This window comes from Conger conger, chromosome 12 (genome assembly GCF_963514075.1).
Source record: "Conger conger chromosome 12, fConCon1.1, whole genome shotgun sequence".
In the NCBI taxonomy this organism is placed as follows: domain Eukaryota; kingdom Metazoa; phylum Chordata; class Actinopteri; order Anguilliformes; family Congridae; genus Conger; species Conger conger.
The window spans coordinates 11,872,360-11,896,282 of NC_083771.1; the positions used below are offsets into that span (position 1 = coordinate 11,872,360).

The window sequence follows — 23,923 nt, forward strand, 5'->3', positions numbered from 1 at the left end:
TTAACTGCAGACTTTCAGCTTTAATTTGAGGGTATTACATACATCCAAATCAGGTGAACGGTGTAGGAATTACAACAGTTTCTATATGTGCCTCCCACTTTTTAAGGGACCAAAATAATGGGACAATTGGCTGCTCAGCTGTTCCATGGCCAGGTTTGTGTTATTCCATTATCTCATTTACAAGGAGCAGATAAATGGTCTAGAGTTCATTTCAAGTGTGCTATTTGCATTTGGAATCTGTTGCTGTCAACTCTCAATATAAGATCCAAAGAGCTGTCACTATCAGTGAAGCAAGCCATCATTAGGCTGAAAAATAAAACAAAACAAAAAACAAACCCATCAGAGAGATAGCAAAAACATTAGGTGTGGCCAAGTCAACTGTTTGGAACATTCTTAAAAAGAAAGAACGCTGAGCTCAGCAACACCAAAAGACCCGGAAGACCACAGTGGTGGATTACAGAAGAATTCTTTCCCTGGTGAAGAAAAACCCCTTCACAACAGTTGGCCAGATCAAGAACACTCTCCAGGAGGTAGGTATATGTGTGTCAAAGTCAACAATCAAGAGAAGACTTCACCAGAGTGAATACAGAGGGTTCACCACAAGATGTAACCATTGGTGAGCCTCAAAAACAGGAAGACCAGATTAGAGTTTGCCAAACAACATCTAAAAAAGCCATTACAGTTCTGGATCATCCTATGGACAGATGAGACAAAAGTTCAACTTGTACCAGAATGATGGGAAGAGAAGATTATGGAGAAGGAAAGGAACTGCTCATGATCTAAAACATACCACCTCATCAGTGAAGCATGGTGGTGGTAGTGTCATGGTGTGGGCATGTATGGCTGCCAATGGAACTGGTTCCCTTGTATTTATTGATGATGTGACTACTGACAAAAGCAGCAGGATGAATTCTGAAGTGTTTTGGGCAATATTATCTGCTCATATTCAGCCAAATGCTTCAGAACTCATTGGACGGCACTTCACAGTGCAGATGGACAATGACCCGAAGCATACTGCGAAAGCAACGAAAACGTTTTTTAAGGCAAAGAAGTGGAATGTTATGCAATGGCCAAGTCAATCACCTGACCTGAATCCGATTGAACATGCATTTCACATGCTGAAGACGAAACCGAAGGGAAAATGCCCCAAGAACAAGCAGGAACTGAAGACAATTGCAGTAGAGGCCTGGCAGAGCATCACCAGGGATGAAACCCAGCGTCTGGTGATGTCTATGCGTTCCAGACTTCAGGCTGTAATTGACTGCAAAGGATTTGCAACCAAGTATTAAAAAGTGAAAGTTTGATTTATGATTGTTAGTTTGTCCCATTACTTGTGGTCCCTTAAAAAGTGGCAGGCACATATACAAACTTGTAATTCCTACACCGTTCACCTGATTTGGATGTAAATACCCTCAAATTAAAGCTGAAAGTCTGCAGTTAAAGCATATCTTGTTCGTTTCATTTCAAATCCATTGTGGTGGTGTATAGAGCCAAAAAGAGAATTGTCAATGTCCCAATATTTATGGACCTGACTGTATATATACACATATGTATATATGTTTATATGTGTGTGTGTATATATATATATATATATATATATGTATATATCTGTATATGTATATACTGTATGTATATGTATATATTGTATGTATATGTATGTATATATGTGTATATATATATATGTATATACTGTCGTGAGCCACGGACCCCTTGCCGAGCTCTGACCTCACGTTTCCACGAGCAGTACCTCACAATGAGGTGTCTCGGGGACGAACTCAAGTACTCCGAACGTCCTGGAGCCCTGGTAAGTTCTACTGAACTTCCAGCCCAGTCTCGAAGTGAAGGGTGTGATGCAAATCTGGTAATTGATGTCCTGTATTCAATGTATTCCTCTAAAGACTCTTTATCACATATGATTATAGTAAGATATACTTTATTATAATCAATCAAAAGAATAGAGTTATACAGATTACAGTGTACATATCATCTTTTGCAGTTTGCTAATCACATGCAAGTTACATATACCCCTCTTAGCTCTTTCTAAATTACCTTTCCACCACGATGTTTAAAAATCAAGGTACACCCTTCCTATATCCATCCTCTTTGGCCTTAGCCTTATCCTATAGCTCCCCCTTCTTGACGTTTAAAAAGAAACTATTCCTAGAATATTATATTTATCTAAATATGATAACTTCTCTACATTTTTCTACTTCATATAGTACCCTAATGAGAAATAAAAGATATATAAAAGTAAACTTATAATATGTTACTTTTCCTACTTCTACAAGTAATATAGATTATAATTACCACTCCAGCTTGGTTATAGTTGTTCTGCATGGCTCTTTCTTCAGATGAGTCCGCACCGCATACGTCACTCCTCTCTCCATATCCATATCCTGGAGTGGCGCGCAGAGGGAGCGCGCCACTCCAGCTTGAATACAGCTGTCTTGTGTTGCTCTCTCTTCAACAGCTCGTAGATATCTTCTGAAGCAAAATTCTAAGATCCTGCTCTAAGGTCTAAAAGCTTATTCCTTATATATCTTTTCTGCATACAAAAGTGTACCTTTTTTGATAAGAAATGCCCCCATTATGTCAAGCGGGAAGACATTTATCTCTTATATAACCTGTTTTTTAATGACCATATTAATTATTTCTGTTTTTCCAATTGTCATTTTCTCATACCTCAAAAGAACTGTCCCCAATATTTTATTTCATGGGCCCCTCTGGTTTGGGAATTTCCACCATCTTAATATATGAGTGGAAAAACACTAGCCCTTATGTTGTTTTTAATGAACCTATTCATCACTGGTGTCTGTGTCAGTTTCATAATCTCTCCTTGACTTCCTCCAAACTTTGATCTCATGCAAGCCAGACGTTAAAGCCTGCCACCATCTCAACACCCTCTTCAGGTGCCCCTTTTTATGGCGCCTTAAGGGATCTACAAAGGTCATCCAGCTAATAGCTGAGTGTAAATCATCCGCCATTAATCATTAATTTTCTTTCGGTATTGACATCCCTTCCGTTTTCCTTACTTTTGTTTTTCTTTAGCCAGGCATTGTGCCCCTCCCCTGTAGGGTTGGGGTATTCTCAGTCAGAACTTTAACCTTGCTCCTTAAAACCCTAAATCTAAGTCCCCCGACTTCAGACTCCTCTACTGACAAGTATGGCTGCTCATTCTCTGAACCACATATTTTTCTTCTTACGGGCGTTCTTACTACCACCTCGATGGCGTGTGCGAGGGGTTAACAATGCATTCCTTTCTAACCCATCCCCCGTCAATCTCTCATCAGGAGGGCCTAGGGCCGGGTCCTCGACAATACACACGTGGACAAAATTGTTGGTACCCCTCTGTTAATGAAAGAAAAACCCACAATGGTCACTGAAATAACTTGAAACTGACAAAAGTAATAATAAATAAAAATTTACTGAAAATTAACCAATGAAAGTCAGACATTGCTTTTGAATTGTGGTTCAACAGAATCATTAAAAAAAACAAAAAACGAATGAAACAGGCCTGGACAAAAATGATGGTACCCCTAGAAAAGATTGAAAATAATTTGACCATAGGGACATAGGTGTGTCCTCTAATCATCACAGGTGTCTTCAAACTTGTAATCAGTCAGTCTGCCTATTTAAAGGGTGACAAGTAGTCACTGTGCTGTTTGGTGACATGGTGTGTACCATACTGAACATGGACCACAGAAAGCGAAGGAGAGAGTTGTCTGAGGAGATTAGAAAGAAAATTATAGACAAGCATGTTATATGGTAAAGGCTATAAGACCATCTCCAAGCAGCTTGATGTTCCTGTGACTACACATACTGCACATATTATTCAGAAGTTTAAGGTCCACGGGACTGTAGCCAACCTCCCTGGACGTGGCCGCAAGAGGAAAATTGATGGCAAATTGAAGAGACGGATAATATGAATGGTAACCAAAGAGCCCAGAACAACCTCTAAAGAAATTAAAGGTGAACTCCAAGGTCAAGGTACATCAGTGTCAGATCGCACCATCCGTCGTTGTTTGAGCCAAAGTGGACTTCATGGGAGACGACCAAGGAGGACACCACTGTTGAAAGCAAATCATAAAAAAGCAAGACTGGAATTTGCCAAAATGCATATTGACAAGCCACAAAGCTTCTGGGAGAATGTCCTTTGGACAAAACTGGAGCTTTTCGGCAAGGCACATCAACTCTATGTTCACAGACGCAAAAATGAAGCATACCAAGAAAAGAACACTGTCAGTAGCAGTACATTTTTATTTATTATTACTCTTGTCAGTTTCAAGTTATTTCAGAGACCATTGTGGGTTTTTCTTTCATTAACAGAGGGGTACCAACAATTTTGTCCACGTGTGTATAAAGAAGAAGCTTTCAGTATCGAGTCTTGACTCTAGGCTTTTGATTGCCTTTAGATTGGGCCAATGTGTGGTAAAGGAAATGGCCTCATTCTGAAGCTGCTGCCAGTCTGGCACAGCAGAGTTGCCTGATAGGAGAGAAACCCAACACTCAAAACCGATGTGTTAAAAACAACACAATTGTTTTAGCACACCTCCATGTCCACCTCCTCGTTCACTTATTTTGTGTTCGATTCAACACCATCTTTGTTAACATACATTGTTATAAAGAAGTATGAACTTTTGACACAAAATGTGTTGAAACTAACAAAATTCGTAATGCTTGAAGTGCATCGGATATTAACACATCTTCTTTGAGTGTGAAGCCATCCTTTTTTCCATTGGCCGGTTTCTCCTGTGTCTGTTGATGGTGGGAGGGCTTATGTTTGTGGACACTGAATATGAGTCCCTGATTGGCTGAATACTCCAAGATATGGGCTCATCGGTGGTTTAACCACATCCGTGCCACAAAAATCCTGTTTAAAATCCAGCCCTCAAAAAACAAAAATGTGGGAGCTTTGCCTTGTTTTTGGCTCTGAGTGAATCACCTGAGTTGCAGGCCTCTATGTTATAGATTAAGCTACATTGTGTACCCTCAGGTCCTGGGTAGGGTAAACAATGCAATGCAGGTGATCCCATGTGTGCATCGTGAATTATTAATGGGAAGAACATTTTCATGAAAGTAGGCACTTCACCATCATGCAACTTTAATGAGAAAGTGACCACTGATGTACATTAAAAGGGGATGAAATGGCTGCAATCACGAATCCCTACACAAAGTTTACATAGTAATGCACAAACTTTCTGTACGTAGTCATTTTGTCAATATTTGCAATATATTCATAGAAGCGTGACATGCAAAAATGGTTTTCCCCATAAACGATGGTACTGCTAATAATGTTGGTTTTCAGTGCGTTGTAATCTTATGTTGCCTCCCCTTAACATTGTGTGCAGACAGTAGATTATTCCCTGTGATTGCCTTGATCTGGGTCAAACTATGTGTGGGAATCTATGCTCAGGGAAGATTGTTATCACACCTCTGACCTGACCTACATAGTGACCGTCTCCATGGATTCCAGCAACTCTGAGTAAGCAGGAAAAAAAACCCAGCTAGATGGCCATTGTCCAGGGGCAGCCTGTAGAGTAGTTGTTAAGTTACATGACTGGGACCCGCAAGGTCGGTGGTTCAATCCCCGGTGTAGCCCTTAAGCAAGGCCCTTAACCCTGATTGTCTCCTGCTTAGTCTAATCAACTGTACGTCACTCTGGATAAGAGTGCCTGCCAAATGCCATTAATGTAATGTAATGTAATGTCCAGAACTTGCATGCCTTCTTTATTCTGCACAACCAACATGGCTGGTATCGACCACACTAGGGCACTGAGCCCTATCATAGTCCTATCCCAGGCATTTCAGCTTGATACTGAAAACCAGCACTTGTTTTAGTAGAAGAACTCACCATAGCTATAATGTTCAAGTGTCCACTAAAGTGACCGTGTGCTTACAGTGGATTCACAACTGTCCTAAAACCTGCAGGACCACTATTCTGTCCAGGAACGAGGACAGCTTATTACAGGGGTTCCAAAACATTATACCAGATGTGACCCCAAATGAATGTTCACAAACGTACACAATCCCAACACACATCTTGTGCCTAACAACACCCTTTAGGTATGAATACATTGGAAATATACCACAACCTCTCCTTCATCATTGCTTTATTATAGTTGGGTTGTTGTAATGTTAGTGGCCTACATTTGCATTTTTAAAGAGACAGAAATTACATTTTATCTTTTTAAAGATTTGCAGGCGACGCCATCCTGAAATCGGGCGACCCAAATTGGGTTCCTGACCCACAGTTTGGGAACCTCTGACCGATTACAAGCTGCTTTACTGTCAGTCATGGGCTCGGCCTCCCTCTCAGTAAATCTGCTTGGCGCAATCAACAGTGCACAAAGCGGTTTTAATCTCCCAGGGATAGATGTTCGCACGGGCCGGGTTTTGAAGGCCTCTGAATGGAGTCAATGATAGATGTTCTGAAATGAAGAAGGAACCGGGTGATGAGAAACAAAGCCCTGGTTTAGCAGGCTGCTTCGAACCTTGAATGGCAGCGATGGTGAGTACGCAGTTTTCGCTTTGAGAGCGACGTGATCCATAAACTAACATGGCAGAAAGTGAGGCATTGTGATGCTCAGTAGGTCTGAACCTGAGAGGCTCATTTCTTTGTTTTTTTCTTTTTTTTTCAAATATCATAAAATCCTACAATTAAAGTATTGCCTTTTTTGGGACAAGCTTGTTTTAGTAGATAAAATAATTGTCTTCATGAGCCAGTCTGGGTAGATGGCGCTGCTTCAGTTTTAATTATCTCATTTATCTAATTTTTCTCACACTGTGGTTTTGGAAATGTTAGTGTCAACATTGCACAGAGCAAGTACAGTTGCTTTGAAGAGTCATCTGAACGTCCACCTTATTCAGATATTTACAGGTATATATCAACTTAAATTAATTATAATTTCTTACAATAACCACTCAACTCACTGGCATTCAACCCCTTGTTAAAGCATTAAAATGGCCTTACACAACAGTTAAATCAATAACAGTAACAATAAAAATGTATACAAAAAAATAAAAAGAAAGCATGTTACAGTAATTTAAATTGCAACCATACAGAAAATATTTCCAGGCATAGTTACCAGCCATTTTATATTGTGTCTTCATTTGGCTACATTCACAAGCAGTGCACCGATGAAACAAAATGACACATGCTAATCTCTACCAAACTCTAAGGAGGACTAGTAAGTGTCAACTAAAACCGGAACATCGCTACAATAACCACAAAGGTTGTATGGAGTTACATTCCTGGTCGAATGCAACCCAACAAACATGGTCCAGGATTTAGGGTTAGTCATGACCCGCAGCAGAGGGGAACAACACCTTACTCCCAGGGTAACAGTCTTTATGATGTTTAGGTACTGTTTTCTCTTTTGAAACTCCCCCCATTGAATGAATAAATACATAAATAAATAAAAATATAAATATATATATATGAATAAATACATAGTTAGATTACTGAGGTCACAGCTGAGGCAGTAACTGGACAGGTGAGGAAAAGATGTGTCATGTAGAAGTGAGCTCATGGCTGACCACGAACAGGCAGACTGCAGTATAAAAAGACATTTCGCACGCTAAAACCCAAAGGCATGAACATGCACGCAACGGGATGAGTCAACCATCCAGACTTCTTGGCCAGAAAACAACCGCAGATACTTACACTGTCATAATTCATGATAACACATCAAAAACTTCCTTCCCTGTTTTGTTCCAGCGTTTTGTAAAAAAGCCAGGCCAGTCTTCACAATTCCATAGAGCAGTGGTCTTCATGCCTGGTCCTGGAGAGCCACAGGGTCTGCTGGTTTTTGTTGTTACTCAGCAATGATCAATTAAAGTGGTCTGTTACACAGTTAACTCGCCTCACCTAGTTTCTTGGTTTTGAAATGGTTACTGACTTTGAGGTGAAAACAAAAACCAGCACACCCTGCAGCCCACCAAGAACAGGGATTAATATCACCTGATGATTTCTAATTATTAATCATAACAATTACTAGTTGCATATTATTAATAATTTATAGTGTATTCATAACTTTGTGATCTAAACTGAATTAAGGGACCACAGCGTTTGCAGGTTTTTGTGGTTTCCTTTCAATCGGCTGCCAATTAAGACCTTGAGAACAAGGCGTGTGGATTCTTTAGCCAATCATTACATTACATTATTGGCATTTGGCAGACGCTCTTATCCAGAGCGACGTACAGTTGATTAGACTAAGCAGGAGACAATCCTCCCCTGGAGCAATGCAGGGTTAAGGGCCATGCTCAAGGGCCCAACGGCTGTGCGGATCTTATTGTGGCTACACCAGGATTAGAACCACCGACCTTGCGTGTCCCAGTCATTTAACTTAACCACTACGCTACAGGCCGCCCAATCAATGACTGAAATGAACCACTGGTGCCGAGAACATCCCGGAAACCAGCGGACACTGTGGCCCTGAGACCTGTGATCTACACTGTATTCTAAGGGGGCCACCATTCCATCTTACTCCTGTCTGGCTTATTCCTATGTGTCTCTATACATTTGACAACTAGCAGCTATTTTTCATTTTTCAAAATCAGAATTCTGTGTAAACTGGGTTCATAAGTTTGCTATGAGCATAGGGAGCGGAGATTTGATTGTAACCAGACGTTAGTCCAAAAACAGGTCAGCGATACAGACATATCTACACTTTGCCAGCACCATGCGACCCCACCAGGTCAATGTTTACAGACTACGTACATTCAGTATGTTAGAATGCGTTTGAAAAAAAAAAAAAGGACAAAGACATTCTGTATACTGACCAGATATTCAACTCCTGTGTTCCTCCTTTCCTTTGTACTTTGTCCGTTACTGTGCTATCTATCTAACGTTTTATCTTTAAAGATCCATGAGTTAAATGATAATTGATAACTAGTGAAGAAACTGGAGCACATGGAGCTTCCGCAGGTGACAGAGACAGGTCACCAGCTCAGCATACAGAATACTGCACCTGACTGAACTTTGAAGCTAGCATCTGTTCTCCAAAAAGGAGCAGTGACTTAAAAGGAGAGAGACACCTTCATGCAAACGCATATGTAAAACACAATCACTGCAGTAACACCAAAATCAGAAGTTACTGAACCTACAATCGATTTACAGCGATTTATAAAAAAGCATAGTCAACCTTTAAAGGGTCATTTTTCAGTCAGGGAGAGGAGAGGAGAGGTTAGGACCAGGTCGATCGCGGCTAATGCAAAGCATCCTCGTAGTAAACGGAACCGGTCCTTCTGGCTGCAGGGAAAGCCATGCTGCCATGGCGACGGTGGCGGTTTGAGGCAGCTGACAGCGATGAAGTCGGAGTCTTGCGGCGTGTCGTGAAGCTGGCCGGGGGGGCGGTGTGCTTGCCTGGGCGGGGTCACGTAAAGTCACGGCGGCCATTTTCTCCCCTGCTAAGGTACCCGGAAACATTCGTCCTGTAAGCCCCGAACTGGCAACCCCCCTCGCTCTCTCTCTCTCTCTCTCTCCCTCCTCTCCCCCAGACCTTCCCCACTGCCTTCTCCACACATGACAGAGAAGAAATGGAGAGGGTGATTCGACAAACAGCCCTGTAGGAGCAACAAGTCCTTTTGTCATGTCGGAGTGAAACTGACTTGGAAATGAGGAATGTTCCTCCTCGCCTCCGCCCCCATGTCCCAGGGCTCAGAGAGGGTGTGTGGGGTGGGGGTTTGGCAGAGCAGGCCCTGTCTCTCTCTCTCTCTCTCCCATAAGTGTCTGAGACAGGGCTGGAGGCAGCCGTTCTCAAAGTTCTCCTCTCTGTGAGCTAGCACAACGCACCCACTTCCCACACACTTCCGACCCCCCCCCCCCAAAAAAAACGTTTCTATCCCTCGCACTCGCCCTTCAAGTCAGCAAGATTGCAGTTCTTCAGTGCAACAAGAAAGACAGTAGTCATGGTGGTCAGTCCCTTAATCTCACTCTCAATCTCTCCTTCAATGGAGATTAGGGTAGTCAGCTCTGTCCAAAGTGTCTCAAAGCAGGAACCGCTGCCCCCAGGGTACAGCACTGGCCTCTCTCTCTCTCTCGCTCTCCCCCGCTCTCTCTCGCTCTCCCCCACTCTCCTCCTCTCTCTCTCTCTCCCCCCCTCTCTCTCCCTCTCTCCCCCTCTCTCTCCCTCTCTCCCCCTCTCCCCCTCTCTCCCCCTCCCTCTCCCTCTCCCTCTCCCCCCCCCCCCTCTCCCTCTCTCCCCCCCCTCTCTCTCTCTCTCAGTAGAAGCGCTTGCGGCTGTTCTCACTCCAGTGGCTGTACAGGACGAGGCCGATGACCAGCAGCAGGAGGCAGCCCAGCAGGGAGAAAAGCACAGTGAAGAACAGGCCGACCCCACTCAATCCTGCTTCACTCGCATCCTCTGAGAGAGAGGGAGAGGGAGAGATAGGGAGAGGGAGATGGAAAGGGAGAAATTCAGAAAACGGTTAGAATGAAGCAGCGCTACTCAACTCCAAGTCCTGCGGGCCGCAGTGTCTGCTGGCGTTTGCCCGAACCGTGCGCTACACCACCTGATTTTGAGATTTATTTGACCTGCTTGGTTCGGATAAGCTAATTCATGAAATCAGGTGCTGTCGCACACGGTTACGCACCATAAGGTAGTTCCTGGAGCGAGATGGCTACAAAGGGGCTCAAGCTAGAAAGCTGGGTCCCTGTAGGTGAAGCTCTGTTTTTTATTTCTCTGTGTCTAGCAATCCGAAGTAGCAATAGCTAGCTTACACAATACTGATCATCACCAACGTAGCATTGCATTTTGTAGCTGGTAGCTGGCTAGATAAAGGCCAATGCTCACTATCAGTACATGCTTGCACATAGACCACCTCCACATGGCCCTGAATTTTGTTACGTGTTTGTTTTGTTTTGTTTGGTGGCAGGCGAGAATTCAAATGCCATAAAAATAATCAAGTACTGCATGTGTTGGATGTCTAAACCACTCAAGATATGTTAACGAGAGCTAGCAAACTGGAAGTTGCTCATGTCAGTTTATTACATGGTGGCTAACTACAGTATAAACAACACAAAACATCAAATCAAATACACAATGTTCAGATGGTTCTTGGGAGTCACATCATAAAACACACAAGAACAACCCACAAGTGTGTGTGTGAGTGCGTGTGTTAGGGAGGTTTTTGTGTGTGAGTGCGTATGATTGTGTGTTTATGACTGTGTGTATGATTGTGTTTGATTGCTCGCTCGCCTGCCGTACCTTTCAGCAGGTCCAGGTTGTCCACACTGGGGATGAGAATCTCCTCCTCTTCCTCCTCCTCGTGCTTACTGCGGATGACGGTGAGCTCGTACAGCTTCAGCGAGATCATGTCATGATTATCTGCACCAGGAGATACACAGCAGTCCTACATCACTCACTGAGTCCCCACATGGTTATCTGCACAAGGAGATACACAGCAGTCCTACATCACTCACTGAGTCCCCACATGGTTATCTGCACCAGGAGATACACAGCAGTCCTACATCACTCACTGAGTCCCCACATGGTTATCTGCACCAGGAGATACACAGCAGTCCTACATCACTCACTGAGTCCCCACATGGTTATCTGCACCAGGAGATACACAGCAGTCCTACATCACTCACTGAGTCCCCACATGGTTATCTGCACCAGGAGATACACAGCAGTCCTACATCACTCACTGAGTCCCCACATGGTTATCTGCACCAGGAGATACACAGCAATCCTACATCACTCACTGAGTCCCCACATGGTTATCTGCACCAGGAGATACACAGCAGTCCTACATCACTCACTGAGTCCCCACATGGTTATCTGCACCAGGAGATACACAGCAATCCTACATCACTCACTGAGTCCCCACATGGTTATCTGCATACAACCATACATCTATCACTCACTGAGTCCCCACATGGTTATCTGCACCAGGAGATACACAGCAGTCCTACATCACTCACTGAGTCCCCACATGGTTATCTGCACCAGGAAATACACAGCAATCCTACATCTGTCACTCATGGTTATCTGCATACAACCATACATCGATCACTCTCTGAGTCCCCACGTGGTTATTTGTATCGGGAAAAACAGCAATCCTACACCTATCACTGACTTAACTGCAGTATGGTTTCAGAGAGCAAAAAGGAGAGACCAAATTTGGAAATTCTATTGTTTTTTTTAATAGATATCTTTTGACATCTTTCTATTTCCACTTTAAATCTGTTTCTCCTATTTGAGAAGGATGATCATTCATCTGAATTCCAAATCTGAGTGAAATACAATACAATACAATTCCCCTGATATACCAAAATGGAGGTGGTCTACAGTACTGAGCAGGAAGGGGTGGGACCTAGCCACTGTTTCAGATAACGTAAGAAATATAATAGCTTTCTGCACTGAAAAACATTTAATACAACTCTTACAGAGCACATATGGTCCCTACTGGATGTGTATGTGCTGTTTGAATTGAACTATTACTGGACATAATACTGTATAATTACTGTAACAATACAGTTGACACTCTTTACCAGTCAACTTTAGCACTGAAACTAACATGCACTGCACCACAGTTATTTTGACGTTTTATTGTCATGTTTGAACAGTTTGTACAGTGTACATTTTAATGAGGGGCAGATCACAGAATGTGCACTTGCTTCTTAAATAAGCTCAGAATGCTCAGGACCCTCTTATCTCCAGAAGCCTTATCTGAAAGGCCTGAGAACTAGGTGCAAGTTCACAGGGCGACGGCCACATAAAAAAAAAAAAAAAAAAGAAGGCTGAATTTATCCAATAACTGTAAGAATTGCCCTTGATGATGATGTGTAAGTGTTGAGCGAATGGGGTGGCACCTGATAGGTCTCCGGTTATGGCCGAGGCGCCAAAGTAGTACCCCAGAGGCAGCTTCACGCCAGGGATGTCCAGGCAATCCCTCCACTCGTGCTGCCCCTCAATGTCAATCATCATCTGGAGGAGGGAAAACGGACACTGCTCAGGTAGAAGGAACATGCGTTCACTGTCGGCACAGGTGCTGTTCAAATACAATGCTAACACCACGGTTATGAAACAAATGCGTACTTCTAATACCGTGTTTAGAAAAAAAATACAGAATGGTAACGCTGCTTTTATAAAAACAATGCTCATGGTACTTTTTTTTTGAACGGATGCATGATGTTAATGCTACTTCTATAAAACAAATACCTAATGCTAATGCTACTGCTCGAAAACAAATACCAAATGCTCGGGAGGCAGCATGTAGCCTGTTAATGCTACTGTTATAAAACAAATACCTAATGCTAGGGAGGCAGCATGTAGCCTGTTAATGCTACTGTTATAAAACAAACCCATGATGATAATGCCACTGTTCTAAAAAACGTGATGCTAATGCTACTTTCCCAAAAGGAACAGGTGATGCTAAAGCTACTTTCCCAAAAGGAACAGGTGATCCTAATGCTACTTTCCCAAAAGGAACAGGTGATGCTAATGCTACTTTCCCAAAAGGAACACGTGATGCGAACGCTACTTTCCCAAAAGGAACAGGTAATGCAAATGCTACTTTCCCAAAAGGAACAGGTGATGCTAATGCTACTTTCCCAAAAGGAACAGGTGATGCTAATGCTACTTTCCCAAAAGGAACACGTGATGCGAACGCTACTTTCCCAAAAGGAACAGGTAATGCAAATGCTACTTTCCCAAAAGGAACAGGTGATGCTAATGCTACTTTCCCAAAAGGAACAGGTGATGCTAATGCTACTTTCCCAAAAGGAACACGTGATGCGAACGCTACTTTCCCAAAAGGAACAGGTAATGCAAATGCTACTTTCCCAAAAGGAACAGGTGATGCTAATGCTACTTTCCCAAAAGGAACAGGTGATGCTAATGCTACTTTCCCAAAAGGAACAGGTGATGCTAATGCTACTTTCCCAAAAGGAACTGGTGATGCTAATGCTACTTTCCCAAAAGGAACAGGTAATGCAAATGCTACTTTTCCAAAAGGAACAGGTAATGCAAATGCTACTTTTCCAAAAGGAACAGGTGATGCTAATGCTACTTTCCCAAAAGGAACAGGTGATGCTAATGCTACTTTTCCAAAAGGAACAGGTAATGCAAATGCTACTTTTCCAAAAGGAACAGGTAATGCTAATGCTACTTTCCCAAAAGGAACAGGTGATGCTAATGCTACTTTCCCAAAAGGAACAGGTGATGCTAATGCTACTTTCCCAAAAGGAACAGGTGATGCTAATGCTACTTTCCCAAAAGGAACAGGTGATGCTAATGCTACTTTTCCAAAAGGAACAGGTAATGCAAATGCTACTTTTCCAAAAGGAACAGGTAATGCTAATGCTACTTTCCCAAAAGGAACAGGTGATGCAAATGCTACTTTTCCAAAAGGAACAGGTAATACAAATGCTACTTTTCCAAAAGGAACAGGTGATGCTAATGCTACTTTCCCAAAAGGAACAGGTGATGCTAATGCTACTTTCCCAAAAGGAACAGGTGATGCTAAGGGTGCGTACCGTGAGCCTCCGCCGCACGTATCTGATGAAGAGGAAGGTGTCGTGCTTCAAGTTGCGCACCATGGCGGTGCAGCCCCCCAGCTCCGTGGGCCGCCCGTCCCTCTCGTGGTCATATCCCAGAGTGCCGTTCCCCACCATCGCCAGCACGTAGGGGAAGATCCTCTACGAGAGGGGTGGGCGGCAGGGGAGAGGGGGAGAGGAGGAGAGGGGGAGGGAGGGAGGGAGAGGGGGAGAGGGGGAGAGGGGGAGAGGGGGAGAGGGGGAGAGAGGGAGGGGGAGAGGGAAACGGGGGAGGGGGAAAGAGAGAAGAGGAGGCACAAGGGTAGGACAGAGGAGAAAAGAGGGAGAGAAGAGCGGGGTGGGGGCAGGGGAGAGAGAGAGGGGGAGAGAGACGGACCGATAAATGTGAGGAGAGGCGGTGTAAGTGGTAGTCAGCACACCCAGTATGCAGACTGATGGGAGGGTGGAGCTACCATATCCTTTTAAACAAATCACAGCATTTGGCAATGGAGAGAAACGTATATGTAGGGCGGCCTGTAGCGTAGTGGTTAAGGTAAAGGACTGGGACACGCATGGTTTGTGGTTCTAATCCCAGTGCAGCCACAAAGCCGTTGGGCCCTTGAGCAAGGCCCTTAACCCTGCATTGCTCCAGGGGAGGATTGTCTCCTGCTTAGTCTCATCAACTGTACGTCGCTCTGGATAAGAGCGTCTGCCAAATGCCAATAATGTAATGTAATGTAATGTATTTTGATTTGGCTGAAGGAGTGACTGACGGTATGTAGCCTGGTAAGGGGTCGGGGAAGCCTCACCCTCCCATCAGTGCAAATTTTAGGCATCGCTCCGAAGACGGCCAACACACACGCACGCGCATGCATGCATACACACACACACACACACACACTGCACAGCTTTATCCAGGGGGAGAAACTGGGGGCTGCATGCTCCTCACAGGCAGTTTTTTGGATGGGGGGAGTTGGGGTACCTGTGCACGAGGGGTGTACCTCCTCTTCTGCGCCTGTCTCCATGGGGTGCACAAAACAGAGGAGCACATCACAAAACAGGCTCCTTAAAAAGACCTGGTCCACACCCCACAATGACCAGACTCACACACAGACTGGACCCCACACTGACCAGACCCCACACAGACCAGACCCCACACAGACGAGACCCCACACAGACTAGACCCCCACACAGACCGGACCCCCACACCACAGTCAACATCATCTGCACACAACATGAATCTACTGCACAATCAGATCCGCTTACTACAATACAGTGGCCTACAACTGAAATTTGCACAGTGTCTGGATTTAAATTCAAATGCTAAAAATGAGTTCTGATGTGAGGCTGCCAAAAATGTTCCTATATCCCACAATCAGAGCAGTTTTAATACAGAATAAATGCAGTCATTACAGATAGCAGTGGTAATGAGTTACATGGTTGAATAATATTAAGGTACAAATGAAAAAAACACCCCAGTACTGAGAACTTTAGTTTCACTTTAGTACTTAAGCACTGAGACAGACACACAACGGCTAAATCTGAACAGAGGGTCAATGGCACAAACCAGACTACAGTCCTGACCACAGTTTAAAGGCATACTATGCAGGATTTTTACCTATTATAAATTGGCTAACAATTAATTAAGTGGCTGGCCGGCATTGGTAACTTAGCTGTCACGTTGTAAGCTAACTAAATTCAGTTAACTACTATCATGGCTGGCTGAACATGATAGCTGGGTCCCGCTGCAAAGAACTACTTGCTTATATTTTTGGGAGATTCTACCGGCTTATTTCCTCTCCTGAGCAGGGAGCTCATGCCTAAATCCAAAAGACTCCCAGAGTGGAGATGTCTGAAAATGTTTTTTTTTTTTTTAAAGCAACAATGAACTGATGCGTTTGTGAGGATGTGTGCTACTGTTACTGAATTGTGCTTCCTTCTAGGCAGGCTAGAGCAGATAGTGACAAGCGTTTGTAAATGCAAACACGAGTAACGTCAGCTAAATAGCTAGTGTGGCTGTGTGGAAAGCGACTATAGTTTTATGAATCATTAGATGCGGATTTCTTAGCTCTTCATGGCACACGGTAGTCTGTAACGTAGCTAGCCACAAAGCTACCAAGAGCTAGCCAGAACATGAAGCAGAATTATCTTGGTGTAGGCAAGGTTGGGAATGGGGCGTTGGTGGGGTGTTGGTGCTTTTTGTTTGTAAACAACAGGAGCAAAGCAAGGAAACAAAAGCTGCATAGTAAGCCTTTAATGTCATGCCAATATTGAACACTCATCTCTACAGGTCTTAAAGACTCATAAAACCTTATCAACCTAATTTACACAGCTACTGGGACGGTGTGGTTGTGTTCAGATGACACTGAGATGTCATTCTTGTGTTACTGGGTTACTGGGAAAAGAACGCCGTACCTCTAGGTGTTTCTCTTCGTTGGGGTAGGTGTCCACGAACACACCCAGACCAGTGAAAAAGTCTGTATTCCCAAACACTGGACCTGAGAAGACAAAAACAGCTCATAGCTTCTCAGCGAGACTAATTTATACAGACCTGAAGCAGTTGAAGGTAAATGACAGCAATTTGACTTCAACTGATCAGTCATTAATAATTTTACACGTCATTCCATCGAATAACATTTCCAGCAATGCGATTTTCACAGAATCCCCACAGTTTAGACTCATTTTCTCAAACCAAACCCTACCATGCTAAGAAAACAATTGTGGAATAAAACTGAAAAGAAATTGAAACACTAAGAAATACTAATTTCATAATATTTGTTTTGTCATTTTTAGTGCATGCAATAAGACTAAGAATAAGACGATTTGGGTAACCATTTAAAGACCCTCATCAAACTTGGGAAAAGACATGTATATAATATCTACAATGAAGTAGCTTTCTCCTTAATGGAGGAATGGAGTCAGGTTCAGATACACTTGGTATGGAAAACGATATGAAACTACATATGAAGTAAAGAGAAGGGATAATCTCATTTTAATAAAGTGCATCTTTGGAGGTCAGTGTAGTGATGTTCCTGCATCTTGTCACAAGAGGACAGCATTTCACCTTTCTGCATGCGCTCTTTGGTGTACCACACTGCCAGCCCGTCACCGTTCAAATTCTTCTTCCCTTCGCCGTGAATTTTGAAGTGCACCTGAAGCTCCCAGTCTTTCAGGTTACAGGGCTATATACATACAAATACACACAAAGCATGAGGGAGAAAGAATTCACACATGCAAACTTGCAACAGATCCAAGCACATGCTAAGAGGAAAGGAACAGTCCGTGACAGCGGAACTGCATCGAAAGCTTGCAGAACTGATAAAATATACAGGAAACTCCACCAGGGCTGTAAGACAACTCGGAAAATACACAGTAACATGGGTTATATTAATGGATCACTAAATAACCAGTAAATGTAGTTGTCTTGTGTGTGTGCGCGCGTCACATAAAGTTGTAGCGAGACTGGGAGTTGTAGACCCCTGATAGTGACCCCTGATAGTCACTGAGGGCAGTGACGCTCAGGTCGGTGTCGGTGCAGTAGGCTACTCACGATGCGGCTCCACACCGCCCCCTGCTTGCTCTGCATGTCCGGAGTCAGTCGCACCTGCTCCGTGGTTACCATGGCGTCGCCCATCAGCTCCCAGTGGGACGACATAGAGGACCCAATCGCTATAAACACAACGATGAGATGACGTCATGTCACACAGTCCTATTTCTAGTTCCTGACACAATGGCTGTCGGCCTAAATAATGTCACGATACTTCACTGGCCTTTATATGTATGATTCCATTGTGAATTGAACGATTGACGATTTACAAATCGGTTTACTTCATCAAAAAAGGACGGCGTCCACTACGAATTTTATTATAAGCTGTTCGGGTTATAATAAAATTCTTTTTTCTTAAATGTTTGTAATGTTTGGAAATGTTTTCAAGAACATATAACGTCACGCGGTTCACGAGAAAGTAGGATCATATATGAAAACATGCAGGTTGGTAAGAAAAACGAATAGGCTACGTTCACAACAGGATTATTATTATAGTCAACATACGATTTTAGCTTCAGTAACGTTACTCTCGTGATTGGGAAGCGCACACGCAGTGGTAAACCGAATTGTAATGTCTCACAATTAAAGTGACATTATAACATGGCAGTCTGCTAGTTATCACACAAGCTACCGAATTTTCCTACATTACTGCTTAAAAACCAAACACCGCATTAGGTAGCCTATTGTACAGGAACCATTCACTGATCAATATAATGGAGCTGAAAAACTGCAACCCAACGTTGAAGAACATCTGAAGATATTGCGAGATTTGACAGACCGTGGTCATAACACCCCCATGGATATCGTCAATCGATATAAAGTTATATGTACGAGGTGCTTTAATTATCAGCTACTGTAACAAACTAGCTATTACACTTGTGCTTCATAACCATAACCGGCGGTGATGCTACCTTGATATGGCTTGGTCAGCGAGTGCTCTCTCTTCAGAAACTCCTCCATTTCGTGCCCATCGTCACCCCAGCATGCATTTGTCATAATAGTAATAGATATTAATACCCAATACATGTTTACAGCCATTGTCCGATTGCGAGTTACACTACGAAGTGGTCTGCGGCTTTTCGTAGCCGATTGTTTCGTGGTGGCAGCCATTCTACGCCTCCTACGGAAGAACACGCCCTCTCTGGGTTCCCATTGGCTTACGTGAACGTCCTTCATTTGACCAATAGGCTGTCAAACACAGTCCGCGCTGTACTCGTTTCAGTGAGAGCAATGACAGGTGAACAGTGGGGGTTTTTCTTGGTAAAGATATCATCACAGAAAAGGTTTTTCCTAAACACATCTGAATCTCTCGTCCCACTTACAAGTTACAAGTTTTAACATAGTGCCAGTTTCTCTTTCCTTTGTTCCTTTGTGGGATATTTGTATATGAAAAAATCCCAAGATATTTACATGGCTGTTGTCTACAATCAGCAATAGCTTGCGCTTATTATAGATAGACATTCAGACAGACAGATGGCACTTTATTAATCCGCATGGAGAAATAATTGCACAAAATGTAGATAAAAAACTTAAGATAAAAAGGATACAACACAATCAGATATGTACAAAATAAAATGGAACCATTTAACTCTACGAGTTTCACACAATCTCAGAAATACGCTGCTCGTTGGTGTGAGTCTGAAGAACATGTGCCCCTCAGCTGGGTCTCCAAACACGAGCCTGCCGGTCTGGCTGCAGTGCAGCATTCCGGGCATTGCTGTGGCTCTAACAGGTGGAGCCCCACAAAATTGAAGTAAGTAAGATCCTTTCAAGCTCAAAGCGCCAGAGTACAGAACCAACATAACAAAAAAAGTGATTAGAATGTTCTCACCCAAATGTTCTAATGCTGATGTAACAATCAGTGTAGCATGAGTTCTAGAACACTTTAGAAAGTAAGAAAGACCCCTGCTTTTCCAAAGGTTGGTTGGTTAATTAAAAGGTTTTTTTTTATTTAGATTTTTTCCCCTTCTATTATGACAAATATAGCAATGAAGATAAAGAAGCACCCTAATTTTTAAACTATTTATTCATTCATTATTCAAGCAGAATGGATCATCTGTGAAATGCATGTGTTCACTTATTTTTTTAAGACACTTTGTTTATTATATTGTTGCAGAAACTGATTCAGATGACCATCATAGTACATTTGCAAACAATAGTAATGTGTAACAATAGTATATTTTAATGTCTTATTTTCAAATACATTTTCCAAACTTTATCTCGGTGTAGGCTACATTCTAACGGCTATAAATTCTTATAATGCAAATGTATCTCGACTCATAACCACTTTACACATAGGCATAGGCTTGGCTCCGTTACATTGAATTCCAGATGGGCTACAGCCCTTGGAAATGTTCAAACATTTTTCCACTGAGATAGTATGACAAAAATTCGTCACTTCTTGTCAACTGATCAGCTTACATGGTGATTTCTGACATGGAACCGATATTTTTTTTTAAAACACTAAATAGCCACTCATTCATCCCGAACTGCTGTGAGTGTCTTGGGTGTCCTCCCGTGCACACATTGTGGCCCCGTTTACTTCCGTAATCGGAGCGTTGATTACGCAAGTTATTCAAGGGACTGTGTAAAAACCATAAATGCCGCACAAATGATAACCAAAACACATGTCTGCAGCTGCTGTATTGTTGTTGGTTTGACGGATTCACGGAGGCGCGCCGGTAGCTACTACTTTCTGTCAGATCACTGATGATAACTTGTATTATAACGATTTTGCTATATTTTAGTAGCAGCTGGCTTGCTATCGAATTTTTACTGAGATGGGTGTATTGTTGCTATTATTGAATCAATGATAATGATTAATTTATAGAAATGTAATATGCGTATGTAACAAGAACAACAACGTAAACGTTTGACACGTTTTACCCAAACAGCGTGTCCTGTCTTGTCATCTGTTTTACTTAGTGATTAAAAACATGTCGAATTTTTACCTGTAAAAAATCAATTTAGCCGTGCAGTTTAGTGTGGAAATCGTATTCAGTGTTTGACCTTTGTAGACGGTCCCTGACTGAATGTGTCGTGCCTTTGAATCTGCCCAGTGAATTTCACCTATACTAAGCACTGAGATAGTACGGAACTGCTGGTTAAGGGGATATGCTTTAAAGCTTAAGTGGCAAGCAATGGATTCCACATCGGAGAAAACGACTAAAGAGGTCGATATTTATCGCGACACATGGGTCCGCTTCTTAGGTAAGCACCAGGAGTATTTGCGTAACCATTTTTCCGCTGAACAGAAGCCAGAGTTTAACTGGAGAAGCGCCTACTAGTAGTACTACTCACTGGCACATCATCGGACCCGTTTTCCTTGTCAAACAGCAAACCGTAGCTAGCTGGCTTGATTTTTATTGGAGACAGCTGGACTTCCCCATCTTGCTATGAATAGCACGCTGCTTCAGACGCCCTCTGTCGTCCTGATGGGCTGTCATTGTAGAACTTATTAGCTAACGGTAGGCTGCTATCCAGCCATCAAGCATGGACATTATAATTTAAAATTAACTGTTCATTTCTTGCAGTTATTCCAGTGTACAAGTTTGTTTTAACGTTAGGCCTATCTTATATTAGCTTGTATCTTCCCGAACTTATACCTCGCTAAATAATAGGCTATAACTGGATAAATTAGGGCTAATAGTTACTTTCGGCCATACCTACTCAAAGTTACAGCTTGCTTGCTATAGGTGTGGGTCACGGCAGATGGTTTGCTTGCTCACAGTAATGTGGATTTGCCCACAGGCATCTCCAACTGTTTTACCTGTATGTGGTGACGCATTTCCCTGTGAAACACCAAGGAAGCTCCCATTCAAAGGTGTGCTGGTATACACCCATGAATTACACAATTTAAATAAAGGCTTTTGTATAGTGCCAGTCAGTTCAGGTTAGTCCCTGGTATTTAGGTAACGTCGGCTACTTTGCTCATTCATTATTTGGTTTCTCCAACGTTGAGTGTTGCATATTGTACTTATAGTAACCTTAGATATACCCTACAATACAGAACAGGGTATTTATATGATATCTATTGTACTGTTTTTTCTTTCATTAAGCCTGCAGTTCCCTGCTGTCAAATCCAGCTATGACCAGTTTGCCATCACCAGCTAGGCTACCAGCTGTTTCAAAACTTAGTCATGTTACTCAAAATATATTGAGCTGTTCAGACCATGTGGAGCGGCGAGCTGGTCTGAATTGGTTAGCCAGCTTCCATCTGTTTCAAAACCTCGTTTGAGCTGGGGGTTCCCCCCCAGCAGAGTTCACGTTGTATTTTGTGTTAGCATACTGTATTCTGCATGAACCCCTTTTCGTCTGCTGAAAAAAATGTTGAATTGTCCTTTACTGCCCTCAGTGGTTTGGTTATAAAAAAATCTGATATGGGCGATGGGTAGGCTATTAAACGCCTCGCTAAAGTTGTTTTGGAGTTTCCAGGTAGCTGTTAATCCCGTTCCTCAACCCTGAAACAAATCCATTTTATTCGGAAGCAAAATAAACAGCAGCAGTTCTCCACCGATTTATTTAGGAAAAACAAAAGATTAAAGGTTTGCTAACTGGGTTTTATGTTGTGATTTAGACAGTGGTCGATAACACGGGGTAGTATTTGCGTATACTGAAGTTCGCCAACATTGCAGGCGGAGATTGTATCGGTTCGGGGTGACTTTGAAACCCCCCCGTTACTATATAAAACACTAGAGTCAGCTGCGACTCCGGCAAAGTGAATGCACACCAAGCCCTTATTTGCATTACTCGGTTGAAATCTAAGCCGAATGCTTGTCAGTGCTGTATGAGCCACGGACCTTTCATAACGATAATCGGCAGTGAACAATGTTTTATTGCCAGGGGGTTTTGCTGTTACAATAGCATAGACATCGCTGCTTGCTCATTGTTTCACCAAAATCAATTTTAGAGTCGTTCGTTATACCTGTGCTTTACAAATAGATTCATAACCTTGATGAAGGTGAGCCAAAAAAAGACTCATCTTTAGGGAACGGTTTTGCGGTTACCCATGACTTCCTGTTTCACTGGGGTATAAATATGAGGTAACACAAATGTAAGGTCCTTGTATCCGCCATCATCATAGGATAAAACAAATAACTGAAGAAAAAGGATATCCAAGGATGTTCTTCATAATTCAGGATAAGATACCACTGTATACTATTAGATCAATAATTAAGATTTCATGATGAAGTCTAAGACTACTGTAACAGGGTCAAACCTGATTGGAGGAGGATGCAAGTATACACTCACTAAGCATTTTATTAGGAACACCTACTTATTCATGCAATTATGTAATCAGCAGCAGTGTAAGGCATACCATATTGCAGATATGGGTCAGGAGCTTCAGTTAACTCAACCATCAGAATGGGGGAAAAAATGTGATCTCTGTCATTTCGACCATAGCATGGTTGTTGGTGTCAGATGGGCTGGTTTGAATATTTGTTTCCTCAGAATGGTGCGAAAAACAGAAAACATCCAGTGAGCGGCAGTTCTGCAGACTGTACAGATAATGTGCTCAAAGTTTGCATTGTAAGCAAAGTTCATTGCTGCTGTGGAACTCTTCAAGTCGTTTAGTAATGTCAGTCAGGTTTAGAATCAGTCAGATAACCGTTAGATAACAAATCTGCTTAAATCTGCCTAATACAGCCAAGGGCATATTGCTCAGACAGTAGTTTTGCTTATTAATAAACTTGAAACCACATAAGTTCAAGACCCCTTTTTCTGTACACACTGCTTCCCTTGTTGATGCTGGACTTGTGCCTATGTTTTGTGCAAGCGCAGTGTACATGCAGTACTCCATTTTGTCCACGGAGTGGGAGCAGAGCGCGAAATCAGTTGAGATGAAAGCTAATGATGACAAACGGAGGGTATGATTAGTCAGGCTGTCTGCTTTA

General features: G+C 42.7%; 2 protein-coding genes across 3 annotated transcripts in view; one reads left to right on the forward strand and one right to left on the reverse strand.

Annotated features, from left to right (window-relative positions):
- Nucleotides 1–10,214: 10,214 nt before the first annotated feature.
- On the reverse strand, nt 10,215–19,138 carry lman2la (lectin, mannose-binding 2-like a). 2 transcript variants are annotated; one of them, XM_061263429.1, is made up of 9 exons: nt 18,941–19,138; nt 18,033–18,151; nt 17,547–17,664; nt 16,898–16,980; nt 15,465–15,497; nt 14,483–14,644; nt 12,818–12,932; nt 11,208–11,327; nt 10,215–10,364 (listed from the first exon to the last, which is right to left on the reverse strand). In XM_061263429.1, the coding sequence occupies exons 1-9, from the start codon at nt 19,065–19,067 to the stop codon at nt 10,222–10,224; spliced, it is 1,020 nt and encodes a 339-aa protein (XP_061119413.1). In that variant the 5' UTR covers nt 19,068–19,138; the 3' UTR covers nt 10,215–10,221. The 2 variants fall into 2 exon arrangements, with proteins under 2 accessions (XP_061119413.1, XP_061119414.1); XM_061263430.1 differs by lacking the exon at nt 15,465–15,497.
- Nucleotides 19,139–21,110: 1,972 nt separating this feature from the next.
- mtfp1 (mitochondrial fission process 1) overlaps nt 21,111–23,923 on the forward strand; it is an 8,442-nt gene continuing 5,629 nt past the window's right edge. The window contains exon 1 of the mRNA XM_061263146.1: nt 21,111–21,239. Coding sequence (XP_061119130.1) covers nt 21,170–21,239 — 70 coding nt within the window. The 5' untranslated portion in view covers nt 21,111–21,169. The remainder of the gene's footprint in view (nt 21,240–23,923) is intronic.